Raw genomic sequence first — 14806 nt, 5'->3', positions numbered from 1 at the left:
ATGTAGCTTGCATATATTATACGTGAACTGCGAGATTGGGGTTAGAGTAGCGTCTGGTTGAGAGACGCACCCGTCGCCTCGACCCCGTTCCGCGCTCCACACACACGCGGCCTTCCTGTGCGCGTTGCCGCCGCAGTCGCTCGCATGCACACCTCGTCTGCAGCCGAGAAAAGTTGGTAAGCTGATGACGTGTATTCGTGCGAGTTGTAGAGCACTTGCTTGGACGCACACTGAAGGGGCCATGAGGTGAGCAGCCACACATCCGTAGGCGCAAAGGCCGGGGCCGGTGATCGCCACATAGCCCGCGTATTTCACTCGAATTTTTACTCCCAGGTTTCGTGGACGCGTCGGCTGTTTAAACATTTCTTTAAAACTCTGTATGTCTGTCTTTCTGTGTGTCTGCGTGGTACCTGTGAAGAGGATATACTGTCGCCCGCTCCATTCGTATTGTAAGTGAAGCAATGTTTGAGACTGGGCTAGTTGGTAATCCATCTTCAACAACCAGCGCAGAGCGGACAAGGGACAAGAAAGGGAACAGTCTCTGTTCCCTTTCTTGTCCCCTGCCCGTTCTGCGCTGGTTGTTGAAGACGTAAGGCCTTCGGTGCTTCAAGGAGATAAATGAAACCAAGCGATGTAGTGCCTCCTGCCGGTGGGCTGTCTTCTGGAGCCAGAAACACCGAGGAATCACGCAGACCTTCCTTGGAAGTTTATAGGAATTTCAATCGAAAGCATGTGTGTCTGCTGGCGTCCTGATGCGTCCGCATCCGAGAAGATGGGTGCGAAAGCAGCCTCGCTGCTCTCTCTCTCTCTCTCGACTGTCTCACCGTCGGGTTGCCTCTTTGAAAACCACCTGCAGTTGCCGTCTACGTGCAGGATATCGAACGGCATCCGAGTAACGTTCCGCGAACCGCTCTTTGCGGCGCACGACGGCCGTGTCCTGGCCGAGATGTCGTCCGCGAACGGCGGGCGGGTTTCGGTGGACCGGGTCACGTCTCGTTAGCCGACTGGCTGCCCCCGTTGTTATGCATATGGCGCCTCGCACCTTTTTCTGCCGCGACGGCTGAAGGTCGCCGGGCGCGAAGCGAGGGCGTTTGAAGCGCGGCAATACGTTGAGCGGTGGCAGCCTGCTGTGAACTACTGCACAGGACACGTACTACGTAACCGATCGTCACTATATATAACCCTTTCCTTGGAATTTCGGATATTTTTCAGTGCCGTAGCAATAAGCTGCATGGCTTGTTTAGTACACTCAGGTCCCATATCCGTGTGAAACGCTCTTCAAGATTGCCAGCCACCTTTTCACCTTACACACTATGACTAATCATGGCGGCCATGTCAAGGCAGGGAAAGAAAGGCTGGTTGTTCTTGATGCACCCCGCTGCAAAAAGTTCTGCGGACGCCTTTGGTCGCCACGCTTCATATTTGATGCGAAGCTGTTGATCGTCATCGTTACAACGAGGGCCATCGCCGTGACGTTTTTGGGTGCAACAGTAGCCAGCGACGGGCAACGCCACGCTCGCAGGACTACGCGTAATGCCGCTGCATCGTTATTTGCTCGACTGGCGTCTCGATGTCAATTTTAACTGCCCTCGATAAAAACACAGGAAACATGAAAAACTCGGTGCCGTTCCAACCTGTGAAGGTGGACGAACAGCGGGTGACGCTCGCAAAATCTCCTTTGGGATTTACCCAAAGGATGCGTAAGCGTAGTTTTGTTGTAAACTGCGGCCTTCCCTAGAGCGGTTTTCAGGCAGCGGAGCACTGGTGTGGCTTGTGTGTGTGGGGAGGGGAAGGGGTAGACTCAGTGGCGTAGCCGGGGGTGGTGGTGGTGGGCGGGGGGGGGGGGGGAGCACACCGGGCCCGTGCCCTCCCTCCCAATTTTTTTTTTCTTTGCCATGGCACACAGAGCACAAAATGACACTCGATCACATCTGCTTGCCCGACCCCCTTCAGATCAAGGAGGTGCCCCCCCCCGCCCCCGAAAAAAATTTCTGGCTACGCCCCTGGGTAGAGATGTGCCTTTTTGTACCCCCCCTGCCGACGCCCGTAGCTGGCAGCCAACAATCACTGCGGGAGTCTCACAGATGAATGAAGATTCCGCATATAAGAGAGCCACACTTTCTCCACCATGAAGATTTACCATCGCAGAGATAATTGTGTTGTAGCGGCGCTGCATGCGTGCGCTTCGGTGAAGTACAGCTGGTCGTACGCGCACATCGCGACCTCCCCATACGCCAATGCCGGCCTTGCGTCACGAGTTGCTGCTCCGTGTGCGCGCGTGCACGAGCCAACGGGGCGGATGCATTTCCGGAGCTCACGGCGCGTCTTCATACGTGTGCTTTGAGGAGCGGTTCTCGACGCGCGCGGGCGGCGCGGTCGTCTCGATGGCAGATTGGGAGCAGCGTAGGCACACTTGTTGCGCCGCGGATGATCTGCCGCGACAGGCAGCTCAGTGCTGGTCTCTTGATAGTGGCCACACGGCGTTCCAGATATATAAACACCGTGTAGAGACGGCTGCACAGCGGATCGCGTCTTTGATTGCCAGCGAAGGGCGTGCGTTGCAGACGCTCGTGACAGCGCGCTGTCGCCCTGCCGTCGTACTGAGCGGGCGTGGACATTCGCGAACGGACCCCTACCTATATCGGACGACGGTATACTCTCCTCATATCTCCGCGGTTCCTCAGGCACAGATAAACCTCCCCGTTGCAATTTCCGACTTACGTTCGTACTCTTGGGCTGATAGAAAAAATCCCTGGCGCCCATTTCATGCGCACATGCGCTGCTTAGACACAATGAATAACGAACTGACAAGCGAAAGCTTGTGAAGTCGAACTTGTAAGCACACGACCCGCACTCACTTGTGCGACGCGAACGTGTTTCAGTCCTTTACTGCCTTTGGGACGCTCATCGATTTCTACGCGCATCGTGAATGTGCACCAGCGAAACGCGACTAACACGTGACCAGTCGAATTATTTTCATGCCGTGGCGTGGCCAGACTGGAGAGGCGCCCGGGCGTTCCTTCAGAAAGAACGCCCGCGCGCTTCTACAGTCCGGCCGTGGCATGTCTTCCTGGTTCGAACGTCCATGCTGCCCGTAGGCAAAGGAAGCCGCCCTGGCCGTGTGCTGAAGGAAAGCGCACTAAAGTCCCTGAAAAATATTTAAAGCGCACATGCTGTGGCGCGTTCGTCTGACGTTCTAAACGCGACTGCCCGAGTCCGCTGTGCGTCTCTTGCTGGCTTGCCGCTGCTTCGTTTAGACCGGCTTCCACAGTGCATGCGATCTGCGTGATGCCGTCGTCACGCTGCCGTGAGCGCAATGTGTAGAGTAGATTAGATCCTTGAAACTCTGGCACACACCCACGCTGGGGAATTGGCCAAGAAGTGACTATGTCGCAGTCATCTACATTATATCGGCGTGCCACAACAACGGTCCGTCATCTAAACACCATTATCGACATCATGCTTCGAAGGCATTGCTTCGAATCGAATTTTGCTTTCCGCACAAACTATTCACTTACTTTAGCAGTCATTTTGTATGGTTTCTGCAACATCTTTTTTTTTTTTCCTTCCTATTTTCGCTGTCGCCCACGTGGCGCTGGAAGAGTAGCGATGCTGTGAGCGTGAAAGACGACGAAGTGCGGTGCCGCTTTTTTCGGCGACTTTTTCTACGTCTACTTTGTGTAGCGGAGTGGGCGGTAGGCGTTCTACACCAGTATAGAGGTCATCGCGACGGCCTCTCATCCAGTTACGGGTCACAACAAAGGTATGCACGTTTAAGATTGCAAGCTGAGCGAGTTGGTTGGTGTTCATGATAAATTTCGTGCAGCGCTCACGAATAGGAGGACGGACGGAGGAGCCTGTTTCGTGTGCGTCCGTCTGTCGCTCTATACTAGTGAGCGCTGCACGAAATTCATCATGAAAGGTATGCACTGTGTCCTTTCGTAACTCGGTCCGAGTCTTGCCTCGCCGTGGCGTCTGCGGCACTCGGTGCACACGCGCTGGTCTGCTTGCTGCTCATCCGCGGTTCTTCTTGTGTGAAGAACAGACGCTGTGTACTCCGTGCCACTCTGTATTCGTAGAACGACGAACCGGCCTCCGTCAGCCTTACTTGCTGTGTGCCTACGTCGCAGCCCAACATAGCTGCGTGGTGCACGCGGCTACGGTTTGCTTAGAACACCTTGGAAACAGGGCTGACCATATGTATATGGTGCTTTATACATACCCAGTTTCCGGGAAAGAACTGTATATATAATTCATGCACTGTGCGATATTATTATACATTGCCAGAAATAAAGCATATCTCTCTCTTTTTCATTCTTGTTGGACTCTTCTTGGAGTAAGCAAACTGGTGTTATGTCTCTTCAACCTTCCCTTTTCATTTCTCGTGTACAGCAGTTTGAACTCAACAATGGCGTATTAGTTTTCTACGTACGCTGTCGCAAAAGATAACACGCCAGCGTGGTGGCAGGTCAGCCCTGCGATCACGCCGCACGCAAGGGTGACCGCCCTCTGAGGAGCTGACCACAGGTAGAGTGTACTAGAAGTTCTCTACCACAGGTGTATACGACTGCGATGTTGGACCATTGGTGCCAGCCACGCCAAAATGGGTTATTGGTGTTCGGACCGAGTCTGTTTCAGCGTCGTGACTGCGCGACGAGGGTGCGCGCATGTTGCGTTTCAGCTCCTGTCGAGAGTGTTGTGAGAAAGTTGTCGGACAACGCGTGTTCGTGCATACGAGTAACTACGCAAGATTATATACTGCACGTGTGCCGAATCTTATGAAAGTACAAATAAGCGGGGCACACTGCGCCTGTCAATCTTTGTAGGCTTAAGTGACCGTATACACGTGGAAAGGTACGGGGATTAAATTACGCTTCTGCATAAATTGTCGTTGATATCCACCGATGGTTGGTGTGCCAGGTAAGGCGAAAAAACGGACAGGGGCGCCCCAAAGTCCGTGAACGTGCTCGCAGTGGCGTCGTGTACGTAGGTCCTTTTGGATGTTCATCGCTAAGGGATTGTAATATTGCGTTCGAGAGCAAGTGAAGACTCTACCCTGAAGTTTTTTCCTCAGAACTTCTCTCAGCCAAAACGTTCGAACTATGCCAAAGTATGTCTAATTCTGTTACGTCACATTGGTACGTCACATTGGCATTTAGGCGCGAAATTCTGACGGTGACTCTATGTATCGTTTGTACTACAGTGTTCGTACTACAGTACTACTATTCTAGTACACTGTAGTTCGTACAGCCGGTCTCCTCCGCCTGGCGGCGCTCGCTGCGCACCCTCTCCCGCTTGATATGCGGGTGCGTTCGGAGTCGTCAGTTGCTATTCTAAGTGTGATACGAGGACATACGCCTGCTTTCTGCGTGAACATGCAATGGAAGCGGACAGCCGGTCCTGGTGGATTGTGCGCACACTGAAGCAATTATGGAAGTCAACGACTACAAGTTAACCTAAAGTCTGCCCAAATTAACCAAAAATTCACCGAGCGCTAGGGGCTAGCGCCATTAAATTTAAGACATGCACTTAAATGGAACATTAAAGGGACCGACAAATGGCCAGAATGTGTGATTAGATCCTGGTGGAAATGAAAAGACCATGCAATAAAGTATCCTTTTAGTGATTTGACTAAGCTTTATATTCTTAGATTGCATTTAAAAGCCACAAGAAACTGGTATGTTAGACACAACCAAATGAATCGAACAGAAAGAAGATTAGGCCAGGGAAAGCTTAGAGGATGTTAATTGTGTTTAACTGCAGTGTGTTAATTGTGACATAAATTTAAATCAATTGAAGTGGATGAAAAATCACCCGTTTTGTCGATGGGATCTGAACCCACAAACTTCGAATTATGCATCCGATGCTTTACCAGTTGAGCTACGGCGGAAGTTGCTTTCCCGTCCACTTCAAGGCGAAACTGGTAAGTGCAAATAAACAAGACAGGGACATAGTTGAAAGTTAGCGCCTGTCCATGTTCATTCTTCCCGTGTCCCTGTCTTGTTTATTTGCGCTTACCAGTTTTACCTTTAAGTATGAAGCAACTCGCCCAATTACAAGTTTTATTGAACCCGTCCACTTCGTTGGGTATTTCTGTGCACGTAATTAATCCCTGGGAGTGTTAGCCAGTGCCGCTCATAGCCCAGGCAGCAAGTGTGGAGCCCTTTTGTTGCCAGAGGGCGTCGCATGGCATGTGATCTTTCCATGAGGCGGCAGCTGATCAGTAGACATATGCTAACCTAAGGCAGTAAGTCTGCCGTGGCAAAGATTACAGGCTCTCCTCCATCCGAGAGAGAGCCTGTAACCTTTGATCCTTGACGCGAAGTTGTCAAAACGCAATTTGCAACATTAGTATCTTTCTGTGGAAATCGAGCTTTGCCCCATGGCCTACCAAATGGAGTGTGGCTTGGGTGTTTTCCTGCAACAGCAGTGTGAGTAAAGTTGTTGTCACCCTTTCATCTGTTATGTTAAAGCAACAACATATTGGATAAGGTGCTTTAAAGAAACTAGCAAAGTGTGGGTGCTTGTTTGCGATGCATGGGCTCCTGAAGAGCTATTCACAGGGGCCTTTCGTGCTGTATATTTGATGTTCCTGATGGTGCTGTGAAATGAGAGCTTAACCAAGGGGTGATTGCGCTTTGCATGAAAAAGTAATTGAAGGAATACGTGAATGGCATTTGAGAATGCGTCAACTTTTTCTTTTTCTTGTCCGTGGCAGGCAGGCGGCCCGAGGAGAGAGGTGGTAGCGGGCCCCAGGTACAGCCGTCGTCATGTGGCTGCTTCCAAGGCGGCGTGGCCTTATTGTCAAGGTCCTATTGGTCGTGCCGGTCACCTGGCTTGTCATCACGCTCCTGCTGACCTACACAGACAGGGTCCAGACACCTCAAAATAGGGTAGCATTTGAACCGGGGGCTCTCCAGCAGCAGCAGCAGCAGCAACCACAGCAGAAGCAACAGCAGGATCAACCACACAGGCCTCAGCCACAGGTAGGAAAGTGTGATGGTTGTATCGACCACCGGGGAGTATGTGGTGCTAGGAAGGGTCAAACACGTACCTCCTCCTTTTGGTCTTCAGCGGTGAGCGGCCAGGTGGCCACAACTATCTGATGAAGATACTTCGCGGAAATTAAGAAAGGGAGGGCTGTGATTGTGCTCCCCATTTGTTGCACTTATTTCGTGCGGAATGCATTCTTAATACTTAGTCTTTTCTTGTTGCATCTTGTGGAGAACCAGGTGGCTGTGGTATAAGTTTGTGCAACACTTCCTTGCCACCTAAGCCTATATAGGAGATTTCTTAGCCATGCACATCATCTGATAAATTGTGTACTTTGGGGGTTAGTGCAGTTGCTGTATGTAAATGTTTCACGGGTCATGCAATGTTTACGGAGTTTTGTGCATAATTGTGCCCGAAAGTGGGCTAGAAGGAATACCAGCACTACTATAGCCCTTGGCCGTTGAGACACCACCACAGAAAAAGTGAAAGGGCCGAGGTCACCTTAAAATCCTGAACTATTGTGCATTGGGCTATGCAGGGTGACGAGCCTGCAAAAGGGGGCCAGGACCTTCTGCCTGAGAAACAAGGTGTTGACGAAAGCGAGCACGTAGCACCGCTGGCACGAAAGCGTGCCAATCGGGAAAAGGCACTCTCCAAGGAGGAACACAAAAATGAAGTGGACCATGCTCCAGCGCCTGTCGGAGTGCTGGCTCCACCTCGGAACCCTGACGGCCCCGGCGAAATGGGTCGACCCGTTGTGCTGAAGGACTTGACCAAGGAACAGGAGGCGAAGGTTAAGCTGGGCTGGGACCGCAATGCTTTCAACCAGTACATCAGTGATATGATCTCGCTGCATCGGTCTCTGCCAGATGTTCGAGACAGCGAGTAAGTAACGAGTGTAGAATATTCATTATATGTCATTGGCTCACTCAACTAGCAGAATAAAAGGTTGACTGCTTGACACAGTATGACACATAGACAGTGTTTTTTTAGGAGCGAAGCTCCTTAGTTTGCATCCCGCCGTCGCTGTCGAAGCTTCCTGCAACGTAGATGTGGCACCGGCGCAAAAAGACAATGAAACGCCGCGTGTGCTGAAGGGGCGCGCAGCCCCCCCCTCCCCCCCCAGAAAAAACAAGGTGTGCGGCGTTCGGCGTGCGTTGCACAAAAAACAAGGCGCGCGGTGCAAAAAACATTTTCGAAATGTACGTAGTCGTTTGCGTCCCATTTCTAAGGAGCTCACTCATCGGTTGTATTCATACACGGAACAACTGCTGATTTTTGTACTTGCAGGCGCAGGTTTCTATATCATGCCCATCTGTACTACAATTTCTGTCAAGTTTTTATTTTTTATTCACACAACGCGAATTGCATAACGATTGGGTGGTTTAAAGCTTCCCACCCATTACAAAGGGCTCGGCCTTAATTCTTCATTCTCATCAGCCACAGCATCGACAAAGTGCACATAATGCCTTACATATGTGTAGTGGGTACCTCGCTTCTCCACAAAATGTTGAATAATGGCATAGTGGGGTCTTCCCTACTTTGCAAAACTTGATTTATGGTGTAGTGGGTACCTTGCAAGTGTATCTGTAGTAGTTGCCCAAGAGAGTTTACTATGGGATATTTACAAAGGCCACTGTTCCAGCTTTCGCTGTGACTGCGCTGTGTGTTTTGCACAGGCCTGGAGCTTTTTTTTTTATTTTGTGGGCGTCTGTAGTAAGCAGAAAAACATTAATACTTCAGAAAACCTGGTAAGGCATAAAAAGGACAGGGACGAAGAAAAGACACGAACTGACAAACACGGGTGCCAACTTCCAACTGTTTATTAACAGAAGCCACGCCTATTTATATATGCTGCCGAGCAAGGTAATCACATTGCAGATATAAGTACGTGGATGAACAACAAATCATCATGAGGCACTGGAAAAACTGTTTCTGTTTTTAAACAGTTAGAAGTTGGTGCCCGTGTTTGTCAGTTCGTAATGCAGTAAAACTGATAGCTGGGCGAGTTGGTATGAATTCATGTTTGAAACTTTTTAGTGCACACAAAAGACGCGGACACAGAAAGAAGGTACAAATGAGCGCTTATTCACATATTTGTGCTTATATGTTTAGTCCCTTTCAAAAAATAAATCAGTTGTGAGTAAGCGCTCGTTTGTACCTTCTTTCTGTGTCCTCGTCTTTTTTGCGCGCTAAAAAGTTTAAAACGTGAATGTCAGTTCGTGTCTTTTCTTTGTCCCAGTCCTTTTTTTGCCTTACCAGGTTTTTGCAAGCAACGAACGAACTAGCTCAGCAACAAGCCCTGTTGGATCTAATACTTATTAGATAGAAAGTTAGAAACTGTGTAAGCGGGTGTTTTGCAAACTGATCTACAAATTTCTCATTGGAATATTTTTACCCAACTTTGTTGCTTTAAAAATTGGTTAGTTATTCTTGCCTAATTAAGCAACTAGGCAGAACACAAAAATAATGTGATGTACTCGATGTAATAGTCAGCAACATGCATTTGGTTGCGTCGTCATACAGTGCGTCAGCATATTTTTAAACTCTGGGTAGGGTTAGCTCTATATGCATAAGTTCAGTTTTCTTGGATCCGGTGATTAATAAGATGTGCAGGGGCACGTACAAAAATAAGAAAAGACATTTATTCATCATTTGTATCGGGGAACGGTCTTTCTCAAGAGTGGCCCCCGTTCGAAATGCTGGCAATATATGTCTTTTTTTGTTCTCGTACATGCACCTGCGCTTCTTATTACACACACACACACACATAGTTGGATCAGACATTTCGGAATGCCCTTTACAACATAACAAAAGGCACTTGGCCCCAAAGGGAATATTAAAAATTTTGCATAATTGATCTGAGTTAATTCACTAATTGAGCGCAATATAAGAATATTTTAATGATGGTAAACATATCATTGGTTTCATTCAGTTGCGATTAACCACTTTTTTCTTTTTTTTCGGCCTCACTCCTTACAAAAGGAAATAGAAACTCTATGTCCATTCTCTGAATGCTTGAGACTGAGTGCTTTTGTATCGCACAGGCATTTCCATGTTGCTTGCAAAGCTTTGTCCTTGAACTTCTGTCATGTACAGGTGCAAGGATGAACGCTACCTTAAAGATCTTCCCTCAACAAGTGTAATTGTATGCTTCCACAATGAGGCCTGGAGCGTGCTCCTGAGGACTGTACACAGCATCATTGACCGGTCACCCCCCAAGCTATTACACGAGATCATCTTGGTGGATGACTATTCTGACATGCGTAAGTAAATTGCTTAGCTCAGCCAGGTGCAATGGTCATTAAGTGGTGCTATTTATTGTCTCTAAATAATAGACAATCATTTAGCAAAGTAGTGGCTTGAGCTTGTTGTTTATGCATAGTAGTTTTCACATTGCCTTCTTCCTAAATTTGATATGCATTTTATAACGTAAACCTTTTGCAGCCTTATACTACATGATATGAATTACATGATATGAATTGATATATGCCTGTTTTTATGCATAATTTTACGAAAGTGCCCAGAAACATTAAATGCAGATCATGAGGCCACATTCATTTTTACAGCTGACATTGATATTGCATTTCTGCAACATATAGACTCTCATTAAATGGAACCTGAAGGGACCAGGAAAATGTTTTGTTTAACAGGAGTTCCGTTTACTGAGAGATGAATAAGGAACTGGAATTGGGAGCTACGAAGCCAATAATATCAGAAGCAGCAGTTCCATTCACTGACAGTCTACTACTGCAGTGTATAGACCAGATATTTCTTAGCCTTGTAACACGAGTGTAAGCCGCGCCGCTACTCTCGACACCAGGCGCCGCCTGGTGGTACAGACGACGACGGGGGCTGCTGATGGCGGGAGGTAGTGTCCGTGCCTGCGGTGCATGTTCGCTTGTGTCAGTGCTTTCAGAGCTGTTGGAATGTAGCGGTCTCAGCTGCTTGCTTGCCACATACTCGGAACGGCAGTGCAATGTATAAAAATTCGTCCGGGTGGCACTGCGCCATCGTTGGGTGCCCGAACAACCAGCAAAAAAGGAAGCGGCTGATGCAACAGACCTGCGACATTCACGGGAACATGATAGGCTTGTGTTTGTGTGGCGTGTATTCTAGACATTTTTCAAGGCCCTTGATTTCAATAATTAATAAGTGAGCGGGCGCTCTTGCTTAGCAGGCCATATTTTCTACCCATTCAAATGGCTGCACTGCAAGTGCATGGGGTAAAACACGGCCACCTGCTGGATAAAAAAATAAACAATTATTAGAACAGCAATGACGATTTTTGAAATGAGAGATACAGTCTCCATTCACCTCGCCACATATTTTCTCAAACTGCGAAGCCTACTAACAAATGTTTCTCAATTTTTCCTGAAAAGTTACAGGAGCCACCACAGCAGATTGGAGGCAAGCTTCAGTTATTAACACGCACGGAAATTTCAACACGCGGGTGTTAAATTGCGGCCACCTTGGCTATAAATTTGTTCAAAAAGGCACCGGTAAACCTCGATGCAACGAACTGTTTCACTTTTTACAACTTCATGTCCATAGAACATATGTATTTCGAACCTCACAGCCGTGAGGCATGTCTACCTGTTGTTTCATAACAATGAAGTTTTACTGTGACAGCAAAAGAAGGCCGAGGCAATAAATCCTGATCCGGCTCAATTGCGATCGAAAGTGCCCGCGTAACAGGGATCTTTTCATTGCAGGCGCTATCCTTCAATTGCGGTTATGTACTATATCGTGCCCGGGGCATGTCGCGATAGAAAGTGCATGCTTGTTCACCGCTTGGTCAGGATCGAACTTAATCAATATCAGACTCAAACGTAATCTTCGACGGTTTTGATCGTGTTCCAAAACCCCTGTGCGACAGGGTGTTTTTTGCAGACTCTGCTCTTTAACAACACAGAGGTTGGGGTCCTGCGTATTGCTTTGCTACAAGAGGCTTCAGACTTCAGGCACTACACCGGGCCATGCTTTAGCAACACTCTCGCTTAGAAACTGCATATATTCTCAGCTACAGCATTCTGCGTTGAAAATTGACATAATCGCCTAATTAAACTCATCCCGCTGCATTTTGCATTAGAACACAAAACAGCCATTGTGCGGCACAAAGTCGGATAGTAGTGCGGCACGAAAATATCTGTCGCTGCTGCCCCTCAGAAAAAAGAAAGAAAGAGAAGGTACAGCGCACTAGATTTCATCTGGCCATTTACATACGTAAATTTAAGGTGTTTCTTAGTGTGATAAAGAAAGAAAGAAGCATGGTCAACTGCACGGTGTTGCAACTATTCAAACCTTCGTGACGATGTTGCTGAACCTTCTCGCGAAGTTTGACAAGCTCTGTGGCACAATTCCACCATTCAAAAATGTTGTCGCATGAAAGAAGATGCACGTCCTGACGTTTAGGAAAAGAAAATATGGCACTCTTCTGTGATAGCATACAACAATCATTGATTTCTGTATGAAATTATTGGTGGAAATAGTGATAGTTCTCTGTCCTCCAGTTTTTTTATGTGCAAGAGGTGAGAAGTTAAAAGTAAACTTAAAGGCAATATAACTGCAGGCTGTGGATAATCGCTGCATAACTAAAAAAGTTTCGTGATTACTTTTTTATGTATGTTTTATATCTTAACAAGTTCGAAATATGGAAAAGCTAATGAGCTTCAACAGAGACGTTTTTTTCATGTTTTGCTTTACAGGATGTTCACTGCTAGCAAAATTAGTGGTACAGTCATCGGCTCAGGGCTACAAATTCTTTCTCCGCTTCTCTGATGCAGCTCACCTGAAGCAGAAGCTGGAGGACTATGTTGCTCATTTCCCAAAAGTAAAGATTGTGCGTGCTCAGAAGCGGGAAGGCCTTATTCGTGCTCGGCTCCTGGGTGCTGCTGCGGCCACAGCTCCCGTGCTTACCTACTTGGACTCTCATTGCGAGTGCACTGAAGGTGAGAAGTGCAGTCGCAAGATGGATCAATCGAAGGAGTAGCTCGGAGCAAACATTTCTTGTCATCTTCCAGCTGTGTTTGGAAAAAATTGTAGGTCCTTAGCTGCGCTTAGGGACGTAATGGCGTTAGCTTGGTCGACTTCCTGTGATGGCAACTCTGCGTGGAATATACAGTTTCAGTAAACTTTGAGGACCCTTTATGCAGTAGTTGTCGTAGTAGTAATAGCAGAAAACTTTATTTTTTGTTTTGCTTGTGAAGTCTCAGAGGATGGAGCCCTACTCCAGGGCCCCATTTGCTGCTGCTATCTGGCTGGCTCTTTCGATCAGTCATCGCTGGTCGTCCAGGGCTGTGCTGGAAATCCCTCCCCCTCCCAGTGGCTTCTCACTGGGAGGGGGAGAGATTGGGTATTTTAGGTAGGCCAGGCGTTTTGGGGCATTCCCACATGGAATGATACAAGCTTGGGTATCCTCCACGGAAAGGACATCGATCAGGAACTGTGTGGGGTAGAAAGTATGGCGGAGTGCAAGGTTGGGGAATGCATTAGTATGGAGCTGGTGCCAAGCTGCAGCATCTGCACGGGTCAGTTTTGCATGTGGTGGAGGGAAAGTTCTGCAGGATAATCTGTAGTGGTGTAGTATATGTGTGTATGTAAGTGGTACAGTCGAACCCGGGTATATCGAACTCGCCAAAAAACGTTTATTAGTTCGATATATATGGCATAATTCGATATAGGCCCGCTATAGGATTTGATGACACAAAGGCACATACCAATAAGAAAAGTACTTTATTAATATGGTGGCTTACTTGCGTGCCCTACTTTGGAACAAAATAGTCCTGGATTTTCTTCTGTTTCAACGACATGGCTGCGAGCGACAGCACGCACGCCTCCACGTTGTCCAACAAGTCGGAGCAGCTGAGGCCGCAACCTTCCATATTCACGCAATAGCGCCGGACCAACGCAAGTGCACTAATCACTTCGGAGGATGTCGGCAACGGGCCATCGTCAATTTCCTTATTGCTGTCGCTTTGGCTCGTGGTCGGCACGACGTCTGCAACGTAGTCCTCATCTTGTAGCTGGCCCATGATGGCGACATCATCGTCCACACTGACGAACTCGTCGATTGTCGATCCGTCGATAGCACCCGGGAACTCTGCCAGCTCGCTCCAAACTTCGGCGGAAACACCTGCGGTGTCTCGTACACAGCAGTGCACACACGTCGTACACGTCCTCGTAAACAACAGTGTGCACACGTCGGGCGCCACGGGCACCTGGCCTTTTGTCCGACTTGGCCCTGATGTCTGCCTTGTTCTTCAGGATAGTACTCAAGGTGCTCCTTGGAATCTTGTACGCGGCGGCGACGTCGGACTTCTTCTCACCGCGCTCGACTCGATTTATGATTTCAAGTTTCGTGGCGAACGGCAAATTCTGCCTCTTTGCACAAGCCATGACGACAGCGCGCCCAGAAAGTTCACAGAGCACCAACGCCACCAGCACGGACCACGCTGAATGAGGACTCTAGGAAAAGAGGCAGCAGCAGGCACGGAAGCATAAAGAAAGAAAAAATGGCACCCACTTGTACCGCCTCCGCGCCTCGGAGAAAGCACGACAGCCTCTGATTGGCTGTAAGCGCTGCGAGCAGGCCAGGATCATTTTGTGCAGAGGGGTGTTCGGCCGTGCACAGCCGGGTCTAAACCACTTTTTCTAGGGTGGCGCCGGCAGTTTTCCCCGCCACCGCGAGGGAAGGCCAACTTGCTGGGGCACTTTTGATATATCGGTTGTCGTTGCTATTTTCGTTCGATGTAACAGTAACTTTTGCTATATATTCTCAATGTAAATTTACTGTGCTTACAAATTGTTCGAT

At 48.4% G+C, this 14806-nt stretch overlaps 1 protein-coding gene across 1 annotated transcript in view; it reads left to right on the top strand.

The window, feature by feature from the left end:
- Window positions 1-14806, top strand: part of LOC119388232 (putative polypeptide N-acetylgalactosaminyltransferase 9) — a 263884-nt gene that overhangs the window by 223075 nt on the left and 26003 nt on the right. The window contains exons 3-6 of the mRNA XM_037655897.2: window positions 6719-6986; window positions 7532-7878; window positions 10093-10259; window positions 12780-12944. Of these exons, the coding sequence (XP_037511825.1) occupies window positions 6771-6986; window positions 7532-7878; window positions 10093-10259; window positions 12780-12944 (895 nt within the window). The 5' untranslated portion in view covers window positions 6719-6770. The remainder of the gene's footprint in view (window positions 1-6718; window positions 6987-7531; window positions 7879-10092; window positions 10260-12779; window positions 12945-14806) is intronic.

This window comes from Rhipicephalus sanguineus, chromosome 3 (genome assembly GCF_013339695.2).
Source record: "Rhipicephalus sanguineus isolate Rsan-2018 chromosome 3, BIME_Rsan_1.4, whole genome shotgun sequence".
NCBI lineage: Eukaryota > Metazoa > Arthropoda > Arachnida > Ixodida > Ixodidae > Rhipicephalus > Rhipicephalus sanguineus.
Note: the sequence above shows the minus strand (reverse complement) of the source record. Positions and strands in the feature narration are given on the sequence as shown.